At 37.0% G+C, this 20716-nt stretch overlaps 1 protein-coding gene across 1 annotated transcript; it reads right to left on the bottom strand.

Annotated features, from left to right (window-relative positions):
• Nucleotides 1–47: 47 nt before the first annotated feature.
• Nucleotides 48–18377, bottom strand: chka (choline kinase alpha). Its single transcript, XM_051724225.1, has 12 exons — nt 17936–18377; nt 17377–17485; nt 14607–14657; nt 9876–9989; nt 9405–9538; nt 8809–8913; nt 8035–8093; nt 7833–7920; nt 3994–4102; nt 3800–3906; nt 3070–3151; nt 48–2728 (listed from the first exon to the last, which is right to left on the bottom strand). Exons 1-12 carry the CDS (start codon nt 18169–18171, stop codon nt 2669–2671), a joined length of 1254 nt encoding a protein of 417 aa, XP_051580185.1. The 5' UTR covers nt 18172–18377; the 3' UTR covers nt 48–2668.
• Between the last annotated feature and the right edge of the window lie 2339 nt (nt 18378–20716).

The following is a 20716-nucleotide window of genomic DNA, read 5'->3' on the forward strand; positions in this document are numbered from 1 at the left end:
TGGTGACATCAGGGCTGGGGTAAAAACAAGAGATTCAAACAATAAAATAATTTTGCAAACCCTTTATTTATAGTAAATGTGCAAAGCATGAATTAGTACATTACACTGATGTTCTGTTCTGCAGAATCATCTCACTTACATCTTTTGGTAGCAGAACTTTTTTTAATTATTTATATATATTTAGATACAAGTCTTTTTTTCTCTCTCTCTCTATCCCAAAATGCTTAATATTAATGTAGAGATTGATGACTTAGTAAGGCTAGTATGCTGGTCTAGATTAACACCTGACTTCAAAATACAATGGAATCATGTTTAATAATTTTTAAACATTCAAACAGCTTCCACTTTTTCCTTTTTGTCCAATGATGTTCCAAAAATTGGTACAGATTTTTAGAGACCAGTTAGGTAAATAAATATTCAAAATGTTCAGATTTTACATTAAGATATGTGTTATATGTGAAAACAAAATTAATTCAATCACAAGTCTAGTACAAGTAAAAATGGCAAAGAGAACCATCAAACATTTCAGTAAGTACAGAGAACACTTTCTTATTAAGAAAAATACATCTTCCATTGCAGAAATATAATAGAAGTTACATTTGAAAATACTAAAACTTTTCACAGAGCTGATTCAGAAAGTGCTTTTGACATCACTGTTAGCAAAAAAGCCAGACAGCCTCAGAATATTGTATTACAATACCTACATTTCAAAAATATGAGGTTAATGAAAAAAATAAACAATAAACCGTAAAAATACATTTACCACAATTTAGGTTATACACAGAAAAAAAAAAAACTAAACTCAAGGAACTTAATTAAATATTGTTCTTTAAAATGATATTAAGCTTTAAAATGTTTTAAATATATCACTATTAGATATACTAGGCAGTGCTGGGTAGATAACTTCTGGATTGTAATCTGGTACTGATTACAAATTACATGACAAAATTGTAGTCAGTAATGTAATCTCTTGGATTACATTTTAAAGTAATTTAATCTAATTGCTTTTGGATTACTTCTGACCTAATTCTTGTTTATTTGATGTCACATGCATTTGAGTAGGATAAGCTTGTACTATTTTGACAATGTTGCATAAATGCATTAAACTTAATGGATCAAAATATGAGAATTTGTATGTTTTGTGTGTGTGTTGTCTTTCTGAGTGAAATAAAAAGAAACTTAAAATGTTCTTTCACAGCAATTTTGGTAGTACAAATGCCATCCATGTGTGTTAACCGATAACACCAGTTGTATTTGTGAATTACCATCAAAAAAAAAAAAAAAAAGAAAGTGCATGCATGTATATTTTTGAAGCCAAGTACAAATGCAATTCGCTAAAATAAAATTAACTTTACCACACTAATGTAATCGGATCGGCATTTATGTGTGAATTGCAATTCATCATATTTATGACTGGTGGCTAGTACCAGGTCTGTGTGCGTAATTCCAGACTTAAATTCAGAATTCAAGATTTACTGAACATATATAAGCTTTTGGCTGATTTAGAACAACAAAATTTAAATATTTAAAAAGAAGAAAAATGAAAGGGAACAATAAATTATGAACAATTTACTGCCTTTGCCTGATTAATATGTAATCATGTAATCTATAATAAAGGAGCTTTAATCCAATTATGAGTACTTTAAATGTAATTTAATCTAATTGCAAGTATTTATTTTTGTAACTACATTACATAATCCAGATTACATGTAATCTGTTTCTACCCAGCACTGATAATAGGGGCCACTGTTTTAAAACAGATATAATGGGAGTAATTTCACATTACTGGACATTAATGTCTCTTATCAAATGAAAAAAATATACACGAACCACCTCAAATAGGAGGTGAATGAGAGCACTATGGTCAAAGCCATAAAGTTATCCACTGTTTGAGATTGTATATTTCATACCATCTCTCTCCTAAGGAGTACGCAGATGGCATGTTCCTCACTGGACTTCAGTTCACATCACATGGATCTACTAAACTACTGGAAATAGAAATGAAAAGACATGATCCACAGCGAGATGTTTAAGTAGAACATGACATAGAGGTAAATCATCCAGTATAAAAGACAACAAAAAACATCCCATTAAAATGGAAACAGAAAACTTGAGCAATACTGGAAATAATTTGAACCGCATTGTCAACTTAGTTTGGTCTGTTGTACCATTTTCTGGTAACAGGTGCAGTTGAACCTTACTCTTTCACAGTGTGTCTTATTTCACCAGTAGTATAGATAACACTACAGTAGATGACCGGGTGATAAGAAACACCACAATGTACAGATTAGTATGATGTACTTACTTATCACCACACCATCCAATGACTATATGAATCAGTCTAGATGCATAAAATATTGTCTAACAGCTCCACCCTTACTCCAACCTAGACTAATTTCTATGGTATGTGACATTATTCTTATTACATAATGTAGTTTTTCTCTAATTGTCCAGAAGCTCAGGCTGTGTATGAAGGTTAAATTTGTAAACACTAAGAAGCAGCACATGGGACACTCAATGCGTTGGTCCATGCAGCATGGTATTATCATTGCAAAGGCAGAGCATCCTCTTTTAAGCACATTCAAACTTTGCCCCACTCTTTTCCTGTCAACATTCAAATGGTTGTTCCCTCTCTCTTCTGTCCATTGGGAATTCATGCACACTTCCTTCAAAGCCTGAGCTTCCTCTTCAGCTCAAAGTATGCATCAAACCTGGCCATGGCATACTCCTGTATGGAATAAGAACTGGTCAGTAAGTCTGGATCCTCAAATAAATTATATGAAGCACAAATTATATAACGCTTTACATCAAAACATTAACTATGGCACAAATTCAGTATTTTTACAGTAATGTTACCCTGACCTCACAACTATTTGTGTACAGTTCAAAGGGTTGTCAAGCAGCGCAAATATTGCAGTGACCATATCTTTATACAGTTGATCTCCACTGATAAAACACCTGGCTTACCTAAGATGTGCACAGTGTAAAAATGAGCTTCTTTCTTGTTCAAAAGCAATAGCTCAACACATGGGAACACAAAGACATGACAGCAATGCTGCAATAACTCACCATGTACCCAAACTCAATAGTTGATATTTTGGCCTGGATCATGGACCACAATCCCCAGAAGAAATGGGAGGCCAGTGCGAACCTAAATGAGAGAGCATTGAGTACAGCTGGATAGAAAGTTTGGTGAACTAACAGAGCCTCTGCTCCAGCTCCTGGAAATATAAATCACTGTCGGACGAAGTCCAAAGATCTATTTTACTCTATCCATAGTAGAACAGTAAGTCTCAAAGGGAAAACATCATTAAGTGTTTTCTCTTGGTTCTATGGGCCTCATTTCAAAATCAACAACCTCAAGAAAAAATATTCACAGAGGAAAATTATAAGCATGTTGCACAATCATCTCTAAAACAATGGATCCTTTTCACAGTCTGTGTGGTGACACGTTTCCACCTTTTTTAGCGGTTTAAATCTAGAAAACTTTATATGTTAAATTCTTTTTATTATTTAGTGTCAATTTATAACATTAGTCTTTGCGTTATAATACTTTGGCATTAATTAAATGCCAAGGGATTGACAGCTAATTTGGCATCTTTTTCTCTTTTGCCTGTCATAATCCATCACTTTCTACTGTCTTCCTATTTTTAAAAGTCATGTAAATGTGATAGTGGATTTTTCTTTTAGAGCAAATAGGAATGCAAAAATAATATTTGCTGTGGTCTCCTGCTCACAGCTATAGAAGTTAACTCTAAGACACATGGACTGCTTGACTGACTTAGTTAAGTATTATCACCTGTTAACTTCAACCAGCATGTCCTCTTTGAGTTTCAGCTGGTCCTCCTCACTCAAGGTTTCAAATCCAATGTCCGATTGCAACAGATAACACTGAAAGAAATGCATCTGAGGAAAACAAAATGAAAGATAAAGTAATTATCATGAGTGAAGAACAAAAGTACAAAAAGTAGCTAAAAGTATAATTTAACAAACCTGCTGTGCTTTGGTGGGATAATTTTTGGTGTTGGTCTTGAAAAATGGAAACATGTCAAAGGTGTAATCATAAATCCACTCACAGAAAAAGTTTCCAATGTCAAATCCTCTGTGGGAAAAGAAAAGACACCCAATCAACATTTTCATTGTCATTTGCATATTTGCAATTTTGCATGATTGTGTAATTATTTTTGGTTGCCACCTACATTCATGAGAATATTGTGATATTAATACAAATCTTTTTCTTAGTATTTTTATCTTGTTTTCCAGTGAAAACATCCTTAAACTCGTGCGACCCCAAGTACACATGCGTGGATGTTGTATTTTGGCTTTGCTAAATGTAACGCATAATTTCATTTCATTTAAACTGACTAATTTCAGTTCAGAAGACCCTGTGCTGTCAGTAAAGGGTTAAACTTTCGATGAATAGAGTCATGTGACAAAACAACATGTCACCGATCACAGCGGCGTTTGTCTTTGGGTGAAACTCCAACAAAACTACATCTGGTAAGAAACATTAAGTTTTTACTTTAAAACCTGTTTGAGTCAAAAGATTAGTCTCTAGTTTCATCCGATATGCCATTTTTAAAATTTGAGCGATTTATCGCACAAACTAAACACAATGTACACTAATGTGTACTTCAGCACATTTTTTCCTATATATTTCCTATATTTACTGTGCATTATCACATTGAGAAACAATGGGTTCATCCAAAAGCTGAAAAATTTTGCTTTCAGAGGCTTTATGCATTTCAAACTGTTCTGAGACCAGTGCAGACAGACAGCACACTGGAGGTTAAGTCATTCACTAAATAGGGAGCAAGGGAGCATCCTATAGCTCTGTGTAGAGCTTGTTATTATTTAACATCTCAAAACTTAGTCCCGCTGTCCACATATGTGAACATACATTTTTAGGACAACTATTTGCAATTTACTTATTTTTTGCATGTTTATTAGGTGCTACTAGTTACAAATCAAAAAGGAAAATGGAAAATGCACAGAGAAGTCACGCTCGGGTCTCTAGAGGTTAAAACAAGATATATTTACTTGAGAAGTAAAATTACATAAGATATTAAGTCTTGTTTTTAGAGAAATCTAACAAAATATTGACAAATATTTTTTTCCTTGTTTGAAGCATAAACCCCACTTAATTTTATCATGGATTGTGACGAGGAGGAGGTGCCAGTTCAAGAGAAAGAGAGAGAGACGGACGTGGCCACGCTGCATGTGTGTCTATGTTTGTTTATGTTTGTTTTATGTTGAGTTTTATCATTAAACTTTACGTTGACTGTTTAGCCAGTTCCAGCCTCCTCCTGGCCCATCCCTTACCCCGTTACATTGGTGCTGAAACCCGGGAAGGAGGAGGGATGCACTGTTGCGGAGTCCTCGCTGCTGCCACCTGCCTGGGGACGGAGGAACCGCTGCCGGCCATAGAGAGCCGGATGAACCGCTGCCGTCCACCAAAGAAGGGGAGGAGCGGTTCCTTCCGCCAGGGGCCAGAGGGCTCGCTGCCATCCGCCGGGGGAGGAGCGAGCTGCCATCTGCCAGAGGGCGGAGGAGTGGATGAGGACCGGGCGACAGTGTGTCTGGGAGCTGGCGAGCAAGTTCTTCTCTCTCTCTCTCTCCTCTCTCTTTCTGTCGCTCCACCTCACTCTTTCCCTCTCCCCTTTCCCTCCCCTTGTCTCTCCCAGGGCTCCAAAAGGCAGGGAAGATCTGCTGGCAGACACGGCTGAAAGGGCAACACCCCCCTCTCCAGGAAGGGAGGGTAGTGAGTCATGCCTGAGTCGGGTGATGGAAGAGTGTGACGAGGAGGAGGGTGGGGCCGGGCCAGGAGGACACACGGCCGGCCCAGGATCGAGCTAATCAGCCAGGAGGGGGATAAAGACGAGCCAGAGGCACCAGTTCGAGAGAGAGAGAGAGACGCATATGTGTCTGTGCTTGTTTATGTTTGTTTTATGTTGAGTTTTATCATTAAACTTTATGTTCACTGTTTAGCCGGTTCCCATCTCCTCCTTGCCCATCCCTTACCCTGTTACATGGATGTTTAGACAAAAATAATGAGTAAGAAATTATTATTATTTATTTTTTGCAGTGTTGAAATCTGTTGTGTTCTGATATGAAAGTGTAGGGCTACCCAACACTAGAATATTAAAATAATTAATGATTCACTACAAATGCTAAATATTGGTGTAGCCTTGTTAGCAGAATGTATCCAAAAAATTAGGCTAGAAACTGGAATGAGGTACAACCAATCCCAAAAATTTTAGTGGTGGGATCATCTGAGACACGAGTCATATTTAGGAGGAAAGACCGAGATTTATTCCTACAACTGCAGCAATGCTGTACACTGTATGTTATAAAGGCTCCTTAAACATAAGCACTGCCCAAATTATAATAAAAGCCATACCATTGACTGACATTGTCCCAATACTGTTTGTCAAGATGCTTCTGCATCTCATTAATTAGGATAAAGGGTATCACTAAACTTCCATTTGTTTAACTTGTTTGTTAACCACCTACAAATAGCAATGCTTTGAGTCAAGCCAAACAAACATGAGATAACATTACTCTTGCTTTCAAGATATGCTGATTGGAAGCGCTTCATTCCTAATAAGTACGAACAGCAGGGCTGTGTAGGTCTTTGTGAAGAGGCTCCCAGCTGCTCTGGAAACCAAACAAAGAGCACATCTTTGTGGCTATGAAGGCCAGGCTTCATTTCCTACTGCTCATCCCTGGCTTTGCTGGTGAACTGACAAGCACTGTCAATGTACACATGAGTCACTTACTGCCAAGGAGACTACACTGGATGGCACGAGTGGAAAAAAAAAAAAGAAAACATGCTAGAGCCATATATTTACACTATATTAACAGATTTTAATGATCGTCACACTGATTCAAACAATTATCTCAAGTTCGTGAGTCATTTGGAGCGCTGCATTAAAAGAACCGGTTCATAAGTCAATACTAGTCATGGCCTATAATAGTCATGCTGTGTGGTTCGTTTTCAGCGCAGCCAGCAAATATAATGCAGTAGAAAGACATGTTGTTTTTGGCATTATTTCATGGTAGACACTCTTATCACATTCAGACTGCAGGCTCACAAAGAAAACTATTCTTTTATAGTTCTCAGAAGTTTCACTGTTTCAGTTTAGAGCTTGAGTGTCCAAGGATCCTCAGTGAGGCCTGTCTCTGAGCATGTGCAAGAATGTAAATACTCTAGCAACAGTGTTTTGACTGCCCAGCAACCTCTGGAGGTACCTTCCAAAAAATGGGGTGCCCCAAGCATTCCAAACTTATCAAAAAATTAGAAAGAATTTGTGAGCCCTTTAATTTGGTTCCAAAATGTTTTGGGAAGGATCAAAGAACTTCAGAATTCCCATCAAACATCTGGTTGTTGCAAAAACAAAGTAATTAGTAAATTATTTTTCTTAAAGGGATAGTTCACCCTAAAACATTTAAATTCTGTCATTATATACCCTCATGTTGTTCCAAACCCATATGAATTTCTATCTTTTGTAGAACACAAAAGGAGATAATAGGCAGTGTTAGTCTCAGTCACCACTGACTTTCATCTTTTTTCCATACAATGAAAGTCAATGGTGACAGGCTGTCATTCTGCCTAATATCACCTGCTGTGTTCCACAAAAAAATAAAAAATAAATATCATATAGGTTTGGAACAACATGACATAACAGAATTATTATTATTATTTAATTTTTTGCATGAACTATCCCTTTAAGAGTTATATGCAGCTAAAGATACAGTAATCTGTTAGGGAGGGACCATAATGTGTGGAATGAGTATAAATATCTAAGTATATGACTATGAACATTACAGACCTGTAGTTGTAGCTGCTGTACTCAAAGTCAATCAACATGAGCCTCTGTCTGTCTGTGTTTTCACCACCACTGAGGAGCAAGATGTTTCCTGTTTAAAAAAGAAAGGGAAAGAATGACATTAGTCTTAAATGATTTTATTTAAAATCCAGTGAACCATTTCTAAGAACAGTAAAGAATACAGATTACTTTACAGATTTCTAACCTTCTTGCAAGTCATTGTGGCAGAAAACAACGGGGGAGGGAGTAGATTCAAGTAGACACCTGTGTACACAAACAGCCACTTAAATAACCACTCAAAAGACAGTAGCAATAGTGACCAGCCACTTGTTATCAGTCACTCTCAATGACCACGTTTGCACTTAAGAAAACAGTTTATTCCAGGTTTTTTTGCAGTAAGCAGCGCTCTGAAACACCAATGTAAATATCAACAGTCCCTCACGTTCGCGTATATGCGTACGTACATTGTGGGATCCCAGAGTTTTACGTAAGAGGTAAACCCCACTATTGCTGCGCAATTCCCCTGCAAGTCGCAATAGAAAGTTACAGTAACAAACGCAGCAACAACTATGGAATATATGGAAATAAAGCGACGCAATGGGGAATAAAATAGTTTAATACCATGTTTGTGATTTACACAAGCGTCGCTGGGAAATTACATTGCTGTGGAGAAAGCTGCTTACTGACTGAACCGCATGTATATGGGAGTAAAGAATACACTGCTTACACAGTGCATGTTAATGGGAACGCTACTTTCTCGCAATAATTCATATTCTCGCAATAAGCTGCTTTCTGGTGTCCATGTAAATGTAGTCAATGTCCTGAATTGTCAAGTTTCTTGGGATTCAGATAAAGCAGGTAAAAAATGTGCCAGAAAACATTTGACAATCAAGATAAAATTATATTTGCTCTAAAATAAAACTGACATTTACAGTATGTACTATACAATATCTGGATTTTAATACAGATAAGATCTTACTTCAGATTATCCATTTCTTGAGGCAAGTTATAGCTCAAAAGACGGGAAACATTTCGCAGATGGGACTCCCTGGTGAATGTCAGCTGAAGCACTTGATCCATGTACCTAAACCAACAAAATTACAATCAAACAAAAATACTTCAGAACTCCTGGCAAATGCAGACAGTAACAATTAAAACAATTGTTTTTAATTTAATTGTAACATAGCTATTAAAAAATCTAGAGGGAAATTGTGCTATATTCTGTAACATAAGATGGTAAATACTGTTAATATATTGTTATGTCCCAGTCAAAATACTAAAAACTATGGGGTTTTCCAGACAGTATGCGGGTTTGAAGTTTATATTTTTCTTGGTTTCATCATTTTTTACATTCTACCCCCAGGGAATTAGTATTCATAGTCTTCATATTTTGCCTTGTGAGTTTCATCATGCAACATAATACAGTTCTTTCATGGTTGTTAAAATTTAACCAGAATGAAGCTCAATCTTGCTAACATCTTGCAACGAATGATGCAGTTCCCCACCAACCAAGCATGAACATTTGCAAGAAAAACTGTCTAGCATTAATTAATTGGATGTTTAATGGTCACACACTTTTCCATGGTGCCAAACAGCCACTTTGGCTCCTTGTTGGAAGGCATTCTCATTGCATGAAATTTGGCAATCTTTTCAGCAATCTCAGCACATATTCCAGGGACACTCAGCTCATCTGTGGACAGTTTTCGGCTCTGCAGACAGAAATATTGCGGTATCAGTTTGTGTTTTGCTAATTAAATGACAACAAGAAAAAAACTGCAACCACAAAATTTAACACATTAAGCTTAAGGCTTCAGATTCTATGCATATTTAAAAAAGCCTGGAACATCTGCGACCTTTAAAAGTGGAAAAAGTGACAAAGGGATATTTGCCTAGAGGTTTCCGCGGTCATTGGACTGCACTCTTGCATGTGATTTGTCTTGCTATGCAAGATAGATTTAAATGTATGAGTGTCAAAACACATGATAAGCGCTGTGTTTCAAGACTGTCTGCTCAATTATCATACCAGCACAACACATTAAGACTCACTGGGACAAATTGTTCAAGTCTCCCTTGAGGAAAGATGCCATAAAGCTTCGGTCCAAGCTCCCGCTCGGCCAGGATAGCAAACATCACACTCTCCAGTACCATGGAATCAGCTCCCTATAAAGACATATAAAACATGATTCAGTACACACTATCTCACTACAATATATTTTTGACACTTAACCATTTAAGGCAATCTTCAAGATTTATCCACCTCCACTGTCACCAAACCAAAGTGGCTGCTATGAAAACCTGTTATGATTGGCCAAATGACTTGCTAACCCCTGCTGAAATGACCAGCCTAAGCTGGTTTATGCTGGTGAGTGCTGGTCTAGCTGTAGGACCAGCATATACATGTTGTTTAGCACCTAAAAACGTTTGTCAACCAAGGGAGGCTAGTTGGTTAAGCTAGTTAAGAAGCCTGGTTGGCACACCATCATATCAGTATCGAAAACACTGTCTATAATAACTGGGGGTCTTTTACATTTTACATTTACTCAAAACTAAATCAAAATTTGAATCAAAGTAATCCAAACTTAGAACTTTGGTTTTAGCCTTTAAATTGCTCTGATTGGATCTTCAATTGCCATACTCCCTATAAGGAGTTCAGCAGAAATTAAATAACTTAATTAAAAACTGTGATGCATGAAAGGAAGCCTTTACACAATGGAGTTTGAACAGAAATCTATTCAGTCTACAAGCCATCTATTTTCGAATAGTGCTGATGGGCACCAGCAAACTCAATGGCAAAACGATTTGAATGAAAAAAAAAAAAAACAAGAGAAGCAATTGTGCTGAGAGAGACTGGACTTGCCAAACATGCCAGTCATTGATTGTGGCTGCTTAACTTGGAATGACATTAAGCCTGTTTTTGAACATGCCTGTGCCAAGTGTTAATATGCAGAACCAAGAGCCCTGTTCCTATCTGGAAGAAGTATTTGCTTAATGGATCTCTGTTGCAACAATTTTAAAAGTTCAAGGCTTCTGTTGTTATTCTTTCCTTTCTATTAGAACTCAAATAAGAATAGAGCACAGAGAGATTACATATTTACCAGGTGCCAGTCATTTTGTGTTGTACTTTCAACTAATGCTTTTATCTAAATTATTCTGTAAGGGTAATCTTTTGAAATTGCAAACATATCTGATTCATAAGTATGGGAATCTTTTTCAAATTCACTCTGACTGCAAAGATGACAATAAAAGAAACAGTTTTGACGACAAACAGGAATATTATCTGTAAAATGTTATAAAGATCCTTTTAGTCCTGATTGCATAAATGTTCCTGTAATTAGTGTAATGTAAGTCACTTTGAATGGTGTATGCTAAATGACAAATAATCAAAACCAAACATTTACATGTGAATAATAAAGACATCAAATCAAGAACGTCTCTTGCTTAGACAATACCAAATGACATTACTTAAGAAAATCAGTAGTTATAGGCATAGTTTCTATTCAGCTTGCAGGGACAGCACATTAAAATGTCATGGAAATTCAGTTAAACTAACGCTGGAACACACCGTAATATTCAGCTTTATTACAGTGTTTAAGCATCTAAAAAAATCCAATCAACTAATACCAAACAATTTCAACAAATCAGATCAAAGAACCTTTATGTACTGTAATACTCTACATAAAATTGCAGTATTTATAAATATTGTCTGTGCAAACAGTAACTCAACCAAATAATGTTTTAGTCTTTTATTTTACAACTGTAGATAAAAGCACCGCTTCCTTTTCCCCAGTGTCTGATATTGCACAAGAGTGGCATGCAATTGCACAATAAACCTGTTGAGGGAATAGCAGTTGATCTAGAGTTTAAAAAAAACATCCTGTCCTCTCAGAAATACAACAGGACACTATGAGCTTCCCATTGGAGTGCAATTCTGACAGAAAAACTTGAAAGGAAATTAAACTTCGGAAACACCTTGCTTTGCTTCGGAGTAGGAACTTATGCATTCTTTAATCAAAATATACAATTTTATTCATTGCAAAAATTTATTTGAGCACTTAGACACTTTTGGATGCTCAAAGGAATAGTTCACCAAAAAAAGTTTCATTCTGTGATTATTTACTCACCCTGAAGTCGCTAAAAAAAACATCTGACTTTTTTTTGTTTTTATGGTGGGTTTTTTTGTCCTCTTGTGAGAGAAAGTCATACGGTTTGGGACATCATAAGGGTGAGTAAATGATAATGCAATTTTTTTTTTTATTTCTAGGTGAACCAACGCTCTAAGTGACTCATTAAAAATGTATAAATTTCATTGCATATGTTGCTCAGTTATTTTAACCATCTGGTCCCAAGGTGAACACAAACATGTTACAATACAGGCTGCAAATTTAGAATGACATAACACATTCTACAACCACATTATTTAAATGTGTTCAGTGACACTACAATAGAAATCTATATTTGGGTCTTTGAGAAACACCTGCCTCTTTGCTCTCTGTCCCTCCCTCCTTGTCTCCAAACCCCACCCCCTTCCTCTGACTAAGCAATGGTCTTGTGATCGCTGAGCAGCAGCTGCTGGGTTTTTTCCAGAGCTTTTTCCATTTACCATGTACCATACACATGCATAATCACTGGATTACTTGAGCAGATCAGCACATGGACTGCATCTACATGCAGGTGTTAGCAATGTCCACTGAGGGGAAGTCCATCTGAGTTCTTCTGATGGCCTTTTGTGTTACTCTGTGTGCACTTCATCTAAAGGAGGTTGTTATAAGGCAATTCCTCTGGATAGATGCACACCAGAGTCAGAAATTAACTGGGACTTGGGGTAGAAATGCCACAGAAAGTAACATAAATGCCCAAAACATTTAAAATGTGGGGGCAAAAAATTATTCAATAGATTTTTTTTTCATCTGTTGTTTTCATATATGGACTGAACACTATTACTCTGTTCCAAAAAATAGTGGATTAGTGGAACAATTAAAAAAAATAATAATAATAAAATTATGAATGCTTTTCAGCACTAGATGAAATGAGATCACATATATTATATATCATATTAAAATGCAATATAATACTACAATGTATTATTGGATTGCCTGCTCTGATAAGGACGCATGCAATGCTGCCTTTTAGAATTTGACTAGTAGAAGTTTTTTTTAACCTTTTTAACCATTAGGAGTGCACCGACAGTACCTTAAAAAGCTGCCTACGTAGACAGCTCACTATGTTTTGGAACAGAGCCTATGTGTTGAATGTTTGTGTCTCTTTGTGTTGTATGTAGAAAAATTATGCTCTGATAAAAGTACAAAAATGCACCTGAAAATCAATTCTAAGGGTATTATATAAGCAAAACAGAATGAAGCAAAGTTTGCCAAGACCAGACAGAAGAGCCAGCTAATGCTGAATCGTAGACAGTGAGGTTAATGCTGGCATAAGCCTCTAATAGGATCCATTCCTATGTGACTCTCAGGCAAATAATGCAACTTTGAGAATTTAAATGGTGTCAGGGGATGAGTAAGTGTTTCTGTCTTATGGGTTATCAATTCTGGGTCATCTCTCCTTATAGCTGGGACAAATCACACAGAGATGTTATAGCGAATACAGCAACATGTTAAATTTTTAAGAGAGAACCCCAGTGAACATCAGACAAAGAAAACTATACAATTTCTCCTGCAGACAAACCACTAAAATACAAGAATGTAACTACAGTATAATGAACCCAGGTGCTCATGGAAGAATTTGACATAAAGGTTTCAAAATCACAAGCAAGAAAGGTCCAAGCAAAACACATCTGATGACCCCAATAGCTTGTCCCTCTGCCTCCGAGGTTGATGGAGTTCTCTTAGAATGGAAGGTAAGCATAACAACAATCATGCTTTTCATATTTTTGGCTACAAAAAGCATAAAGAGAGCATAGCGCAATATTTACAAAACAGAAAAAAAAAGTTCCTGTTCCTCTCATTGGCCTTTTAAGTGCTATATAACATGTTTGATGAGTTGGAGCAGAGAGTGAATGAAAAACAGCCAACAAATTCCTAGCATACGTACAGAACTCCTTTAATATTGTTTTAAAGTACCTGTAGGTGGATACTGATTGAGAAGTTGGTTGAGATAATGTCCAGAGTGTGCAAAGTGGTAATCTAGGCAAAGGGCACCTACTTTAAAGAAGCTAAAAATATCGGGGGCCTGGGTAGCTCAGTACTGACGCTGACCACCACACCTGGAGTCGCGAGTTCGAATCTAGGGTGTGCTGAGTGACTCCAGCCAGGTCTCCTAAGCAAACAAATTGGCCCGGTAGCTAGGGAGGGTAGAGTCACATGGGGTAACCTCCTTGTGGTTGCGATTAGTGGTTCTCACTCTCAATGGGGTGTGTGGTAAATTGTGCATGGATCGCGGAGAGTGGCATGAGCCTCCACATGCGGAGTCTCCACGGTGTCATGCACAACGAGCCACATGATAAGATGCAAGGATTGGTGGTTACAGAAGCGGAGGCAACTGAGACTTGTCCTCCGCCACCCGGATTGAGGTGTGTAAATGCGCCACCATGAGGACCTACTTAGTAGTGGGAATTGGGCACTCCAAATTGGGAGAAAAAAAAAAAAGAAGCTAAATATATCAAATATTATAAGATACATACTTCCAGATTTTTTTTCATAGCTTTAATTCTAAAAAGTGTAAAATAGTAATAATAAAGAATTAATAGGTATGTCCAAACTTTGTTACATTTACCTTACATAAAACAAAAACCAAAAAATTTACTTTAGCTAATTTCTTACTTACTTGAAAGTGATCTGTGTTTGACTGTCTGGAATCCCCTTTATTACAGGACATCTAGCAATAAAAGAAAAAGCAAAAGACTAACCATTAAATACAAAGTGTTAATTTTGTCACAGATCAGTTTGGTCATCTTCATATAAAAAAACAACAACAATAAATGACAGAGCTGTCTTCCCGTTTACAAACAGTGACAATTTTAATCACTATAAAGTAATGAGACCATGTCGGTGGCAGAACAGTAAGAAAGTGCATTTAAAAACAAATGCATTTACTTTATGATCAAGAAAGAATAAGAATTAACAAGCTTTAGAGACGGCTGAGAGATAGGAATTTATGGGGGGGATCAAACTATTTTATAACAGCCATTATCAAAACCATGTTCCATTGACATAAAGCATAAATATGTAGTACCCAAAGCTATCCTCCATTAGATTTAAAAGATTTCTTAGTCTAGAGGGTTTGGTGTCTATGGTAATGAACACTATTTTTAATCTCACGAGAAACATGAATGCTAGGGACAGCAATAAAATGTGTCTAGTTAAATAATGGTCAAGACAGGTTACTATGAGTGCATAGTTTAAAAATTAACTTACATAAAATGGCTTAGTGAAGTTCATTTTATGTGTAATGAGAGTTGTATATGTGGATCACAGGGTAGCAAAGTACACACATGCCGGAATTTGTAATATGACTTCAACTAATGCTTTTTCCATGTATAAACAAATGACTTCAGAGGATTGGACTGTGGACCTACTGACACCTCATCAGTTATGACATCATAGGCATTGTGACCACCTTTTCTCGAAATAAATTATCAAAACATTCAGTGAATAAAAGCAACTTTTCACTAATCACCAAAAAACTAAAGGCAAAAAACAATAGTAACATTCCATCACTTAATACTGGATCAATTCTAGTGCATTTTTATCTACTGTATAAATTATCTATGAACATGTCTATTATGTAATATATATTTAAAATATTATAGTGCATATTTTATTATAGATTAAAATATGTTAAAGGTGCACTCAGTAACTTTTGTCTCGGTGTCATCTTGGACTTACACTGACACTTAGCGGCTTGGATGCAGCATCATTTAAAATCAATAGTTTTCAGTTTCAGATGCCATTGCAGAAATTTAGTATACACAGTCAGCCATGATTACTTTAATCAATGAGTGAAAGTGTCAAATAACAACACTAAGATTAAGCGAGTAGTATTTGGCTGCCCATGTGATTCTAACATGGCAGCCCCCATGTGTGGATCCTCTCCATGTAGAATAAAACAGCTTTTATGGGGGGCCTGGTTAGCTCAGTGAGTATTGATGCTGACTACCACCCCTGGAGTTCACGAGTTCGAATCCCAGGGCGTGCTGAGTGACTCCAGCCAGGTCTCCTCAGCAACCAAATTGGCCCGGTTGCTAGGGAGGGTAGAGTCACATGGGGTAACCTCCTCGTGGTCGCTATAATGTGGTTCGCTCTCGGTGGGGTGCGTGGGGAGTTGTATGTGGATGCGGCGGTGGATTGCATGAAGCCTCCACACGCGCTATGTCTCCGCAGTAACGCGCTCAACAAGCCACGTGATAAGATGCGTGGGTTGATGGTCTCAGACGTGGAGGCAACTGAGATTCGTCCTCCGCCACCCGGATTGAGGCGAGTCACTACGCCACCACGAGGACTTAGAGCGCTGGGAATTGGGCATTCCCAATGCCCAACTGGGAGAGAATATTTCTTAAAATAAATAAATAAAAAAGCTTTAAGGTTACTGATATGACTGGAGTCTTCAGTTTAATTTGAGTGGTCATGATTTCCTACATATATTGCAAAATTACAATTCATGTATTTAGGATTTAAACTTTTTTTAATGAGGAAAAAATTACTGAGTGCACATTTAAGATATTTTATAATATTTTTAAAGACACTAAACAAGAAAATATATTGTCAAAAATATTTGTCATTTGCTCAAACTATTATTTCTCTATATGAACCATAATCACAATCCTGCTATTACTATAATGATGCTGTGATGACATAAAAAAATAACTATCAAACAATTGTGGAATGCCATTATGTTTCACTTCTTTCATTTGTTAATCTAACCACCATCTAAATATTTTTCAAAGGTTTTAAAGCATTGAGAGAAAGCAGACAGAGGCAGAGAATACTTAAGAGCAATGCACGGCGTGAGCATAATTCTCAAAGATTTTAAAGACTGAGATGCGCATAAACGTGGTTGAAGACAATGCTGTGGCTTCAGGGATCGCATACTGTACCGTGAGTCGTATGCTGGTTTCACCTGGAAACAAGAGTGCTCAAGGCACGCTCCTTTGGCAAGCCTACGGCAAAGAAGACACGCATGTACAGCCGTAGAGGTACATCACCCAACAAAAACTACCTCTTTAAAACTTAGAGGGTAAACACATGTGTTCTCTCTCTCTTACACGCCAGACACACAATACTTAGACACATCAGGTCAGCAGTTTCTAACATTTGGCATGAGTTATGTGTCCTCCTGACCTTGCTTCTTAGGTATCAGCACAAAAACCTGACCTATATGTTTATCATTGAACATGTATTAAGTGTAAAATCTGGATGTTTTAATGGGGTTTTTTTATGGATGAAAGTGCTTATCTTACAACTATGGACTCATCTTCTCATATTCTGTGCATATAAGCAGAAAATCCTAAATTAAGCATGCAATCTGTTTAGACCTGACTACACAAATTGGCACTAAATTCATTCATGTTACACAAAGTAAACAACTAATAAAACACCTGCAGAATTTGTCCATATAGGCGAAGGAGCACGTTCCGTGGTTCGTCTCCAAGGCTTGGTTGCTTCTCTGGCAAAGCGCAGAGGAACAGTTTGTTACTGAGACCTCCCCTGAAAGCAAAACAAACAGGTTACAACACTTATGTCTTATGAATTGTTTTATCATCAAATAATTCCTTACCATTTGTAGGACATAGAATAAATATGGAATACTGTCTGTCTCAAAACCTAGTGAGCTGCCTACCTAGACAGCATTTTAGGGATCATTTTTGCACCAGGATGCCCAAAAATGCTGCTTAGGCAGCTCACTTGGTTTTGAGACACCACCACGGAAACTGAAGCACATTACACTAATGTCGAGCAATCCTTTATTATCTCACGACCAAAGTGAGCAAAACTTACTGTACATTGTAAACAAATGTTTCCTCGCAAAAAAGAGAGCGCTATCACGCATTTACAGTGAACATGTCTCCTAATTCCTGACGCTTTTAATGATAAAGTGCCATCTGCGACACAAGTAATGACGTTCAATTACACGCCTCACGTAGCAAAGCAGAATACCTGATGATAGAGATTTGGAAATCATCCTCATCTATGGATTTCCAGCCTCCGTGAAGAAATTCTTTACACCACTGATACGCCTTATGCTTCGTCTGATGGTCGGGCTCGTCCAGTCGAATAAGGTCTTTGCAGTCGGTCCCACTTTCTGGCTGGACTTCAAGGACATTCTCGTTTACCAATAAACCCAGAGACATCGAAGGAGAGGAAGACACGCCATTGATGAATTTAGTCTTCATCTTTGCTGCGGGTTACTGGTATTTAATTAAGCAAGATGTGCAGTAAATAAATTCAGTTGCAGACTGTCTGTGCAATTTTACAACTGTTTAAAACAGATATATAAACCTAGATTTAATGTGGTCAAATAAAACCGTTGTGTCTGCAGTCAGATGCTTTTATTCGTGCGTGTTCAAGTCGAGGGGGTTTGACCTCACGTCAACTGACCACACCCATCCTCTTCTCTGATTGGACAAAATAGTCACGTCCCCTACATTCCAAGCCGCAGCAGTACGACTGTAATAAACAATAGAATGAGAAACGTAGATTACTAGGAATGCTACAGTACGGTTTACATGTTTTTAGCATTACACGTACAACATATCTACTCAGTATGCTCACGAGACCATCCGGGTTTATATATATATATATATATATATATATATATATATATATGGTGTCTATAATAATTTAAGGTTCAGACGTGTCTTTCCGCACGTGTCCTGCCTGTGTGTCTTGCTTCCTAGCCTGGTTAGTGGTCTGGTGAAGTCACATGACCTTGAAGGAACGAAAGAGTCACCAACACAACCACGTGCCATTTGGCTTGAAATAAACAGCTTAAATTAGGAGAAATCTATTGAGAAAAATATCTATCCAGCTTAATTGTGGTTGTGTCAAAGGTTCAAAAGATAAATAATAGCAGAAAAGGTCCGTTCTGACAGAAAACGTTCTTGCGCAAAAAAAGCTTAACGCCATACTACGAACAGAACGGACCGTGGAGACCTGTACCATGAAGCCAGTTTAGGTGGTTAGCCAGATAAGTTTTAGTTTAGTTTGCGTCAACCCTGGGTTTAAGGTATCTTATCCATGAATGGGTTGGCCTTTACCGGTGTTCATCACCAGAGTAATTTACGTTCCACGGCTAACCTGCTCCGCAGCAGATTTTGTTCTGGGTACAGATCACTAACAGATATTGAACCAATCAGTTTTGAGTAAAGTCCCAGCAAACAAAATTACGTTGTAAAAGCATAGTGAAAATGTTGTTATAAAGTTTTTATCCGATGTATTTTTTACGTTATTGATACGTATTTTCACAACATTGCAGAAACATTGTTATGTCAGATAGTTCTGCCCCCAACTGACACCACTGGTTGAGTAACATTGTTGGGGCGGGTCTAAGCGGGTTACTCAAAACAAACACAGGACAATTTTATTTATTTTTTCAGTGTTCACTGTTTTCGAGAAAATTAACCTACGAATGCCTCTGCATATTAAGCAAGGATAGAGGAAATATTTTAACACTGAAAAAGTTACATCAGTTTTAAGCTTTAAAAATTCCTTTTTAACTTCATGCGTCCAAAAAAAAAAGCAGCACTCCTCCGCAAGACATGGCTTAATTGTCAAAGACGTCCATCTAGTTCAGGTTTACACAGCAAATTAAAACACAACGTGGACAAAAGCAAAAACACTTTCGGTGTGAAACGGCCTCTAAGTTCCGCACATAAACTAGTCAAAAATGCACTTTACATTTTACTCCATAGTAAGGGGTCAATCATGTAATATCAGCATCATTTTAGAATTTTTCTTTTCTTTTTTTCTTTTTTTTTCTTTTTATATCAAGAAACATTTAAAGAAAACCCTTGGTCCAAATACTTTTCTTTATTCTTCATAACTTGATCCATGCTCCGCAGATTTCTGAAGTATTCAAGTGCCAGTCGTTCATTAAATTTTACACATCCCTTCTCACTAGGGTTGCCAAATTTCAACCAGGCAAATACAGTATCATACGGTATTAGCTTTAAATATGGGACTTTTTTTCAGTGGGGCTCTGGCGTGAGAAGCTGCGCAATGGTTTAAAACGTCAACCTAGACCTTGTTTACAGAGAAAAACAATAGAAAAACAGCAGAGATGGATGCAAAAATACATTCAGTGTGAAAAACACTTTAATGCAATGACCAGGAAGAACAAAATTTCATCAATCTTCACTTTTAATAAACACTTCTTTTTGTCAAAAGAATGAAGCTGCAATCAATGGAGAAAGACAATATTTTTATGTCAAGCATTTTCTTCCCCATAATTAAGCTTAAGCCTTTTCCATTTTTAAAGCTCAACGAACCGGCTTTCCATTTAAAGATGCACTCAGTATCACACCTAGCAGCTTGGATGCATTTAAAATCAATAGTTTTCAGTTTCAGATGCCATTGTAGAAATTTAGTATACACAGTCAGTCATGATTATTTTAATCAATGAGTGAAAGTGTCAAATAACAGGGCGGTTACTGAGATTAAGCAAGTATTATTCGGCTGGTCATGTGATTCTAACATGGCAGCCCCCATATATGGACCCTCTCCATGTAGTATAAATCAGCTTTTATAAGGTTACTGATATGACTGGAGTCTTCATTATAATGTCTGTGGTCATGATTTCCTACAAATATTGAAAAATTACAATTCGTGTCTTTAGGAGTTAAACTTTTTAATAAGGAAAAAATGACTGAGTGCACCTTTAAAATTGGAATCATCAGTTTGTAACGTGTTAAAAATAGTGTATATCACTAAAAAGTTATT

Source organism: Myxocyprinus asiaticus, chromosome 18 (genome assembly GCF_019703515.2).
Source record: "Myxocyprinus asiaticus isolate MX2 ecotype Aquarium Trade chromosome 18, UBuf_Myxa_2, whole genome shotgun sequence".
In the NCBI taxonomy this organism is placed as follows: domain Eukaryota; kingdom Metazoa; phylum Chordata; class Actinopteri; order Cypriniformes; family Catostomidae; genus Myxocyprinus; species Myxocyprinus asiaticus.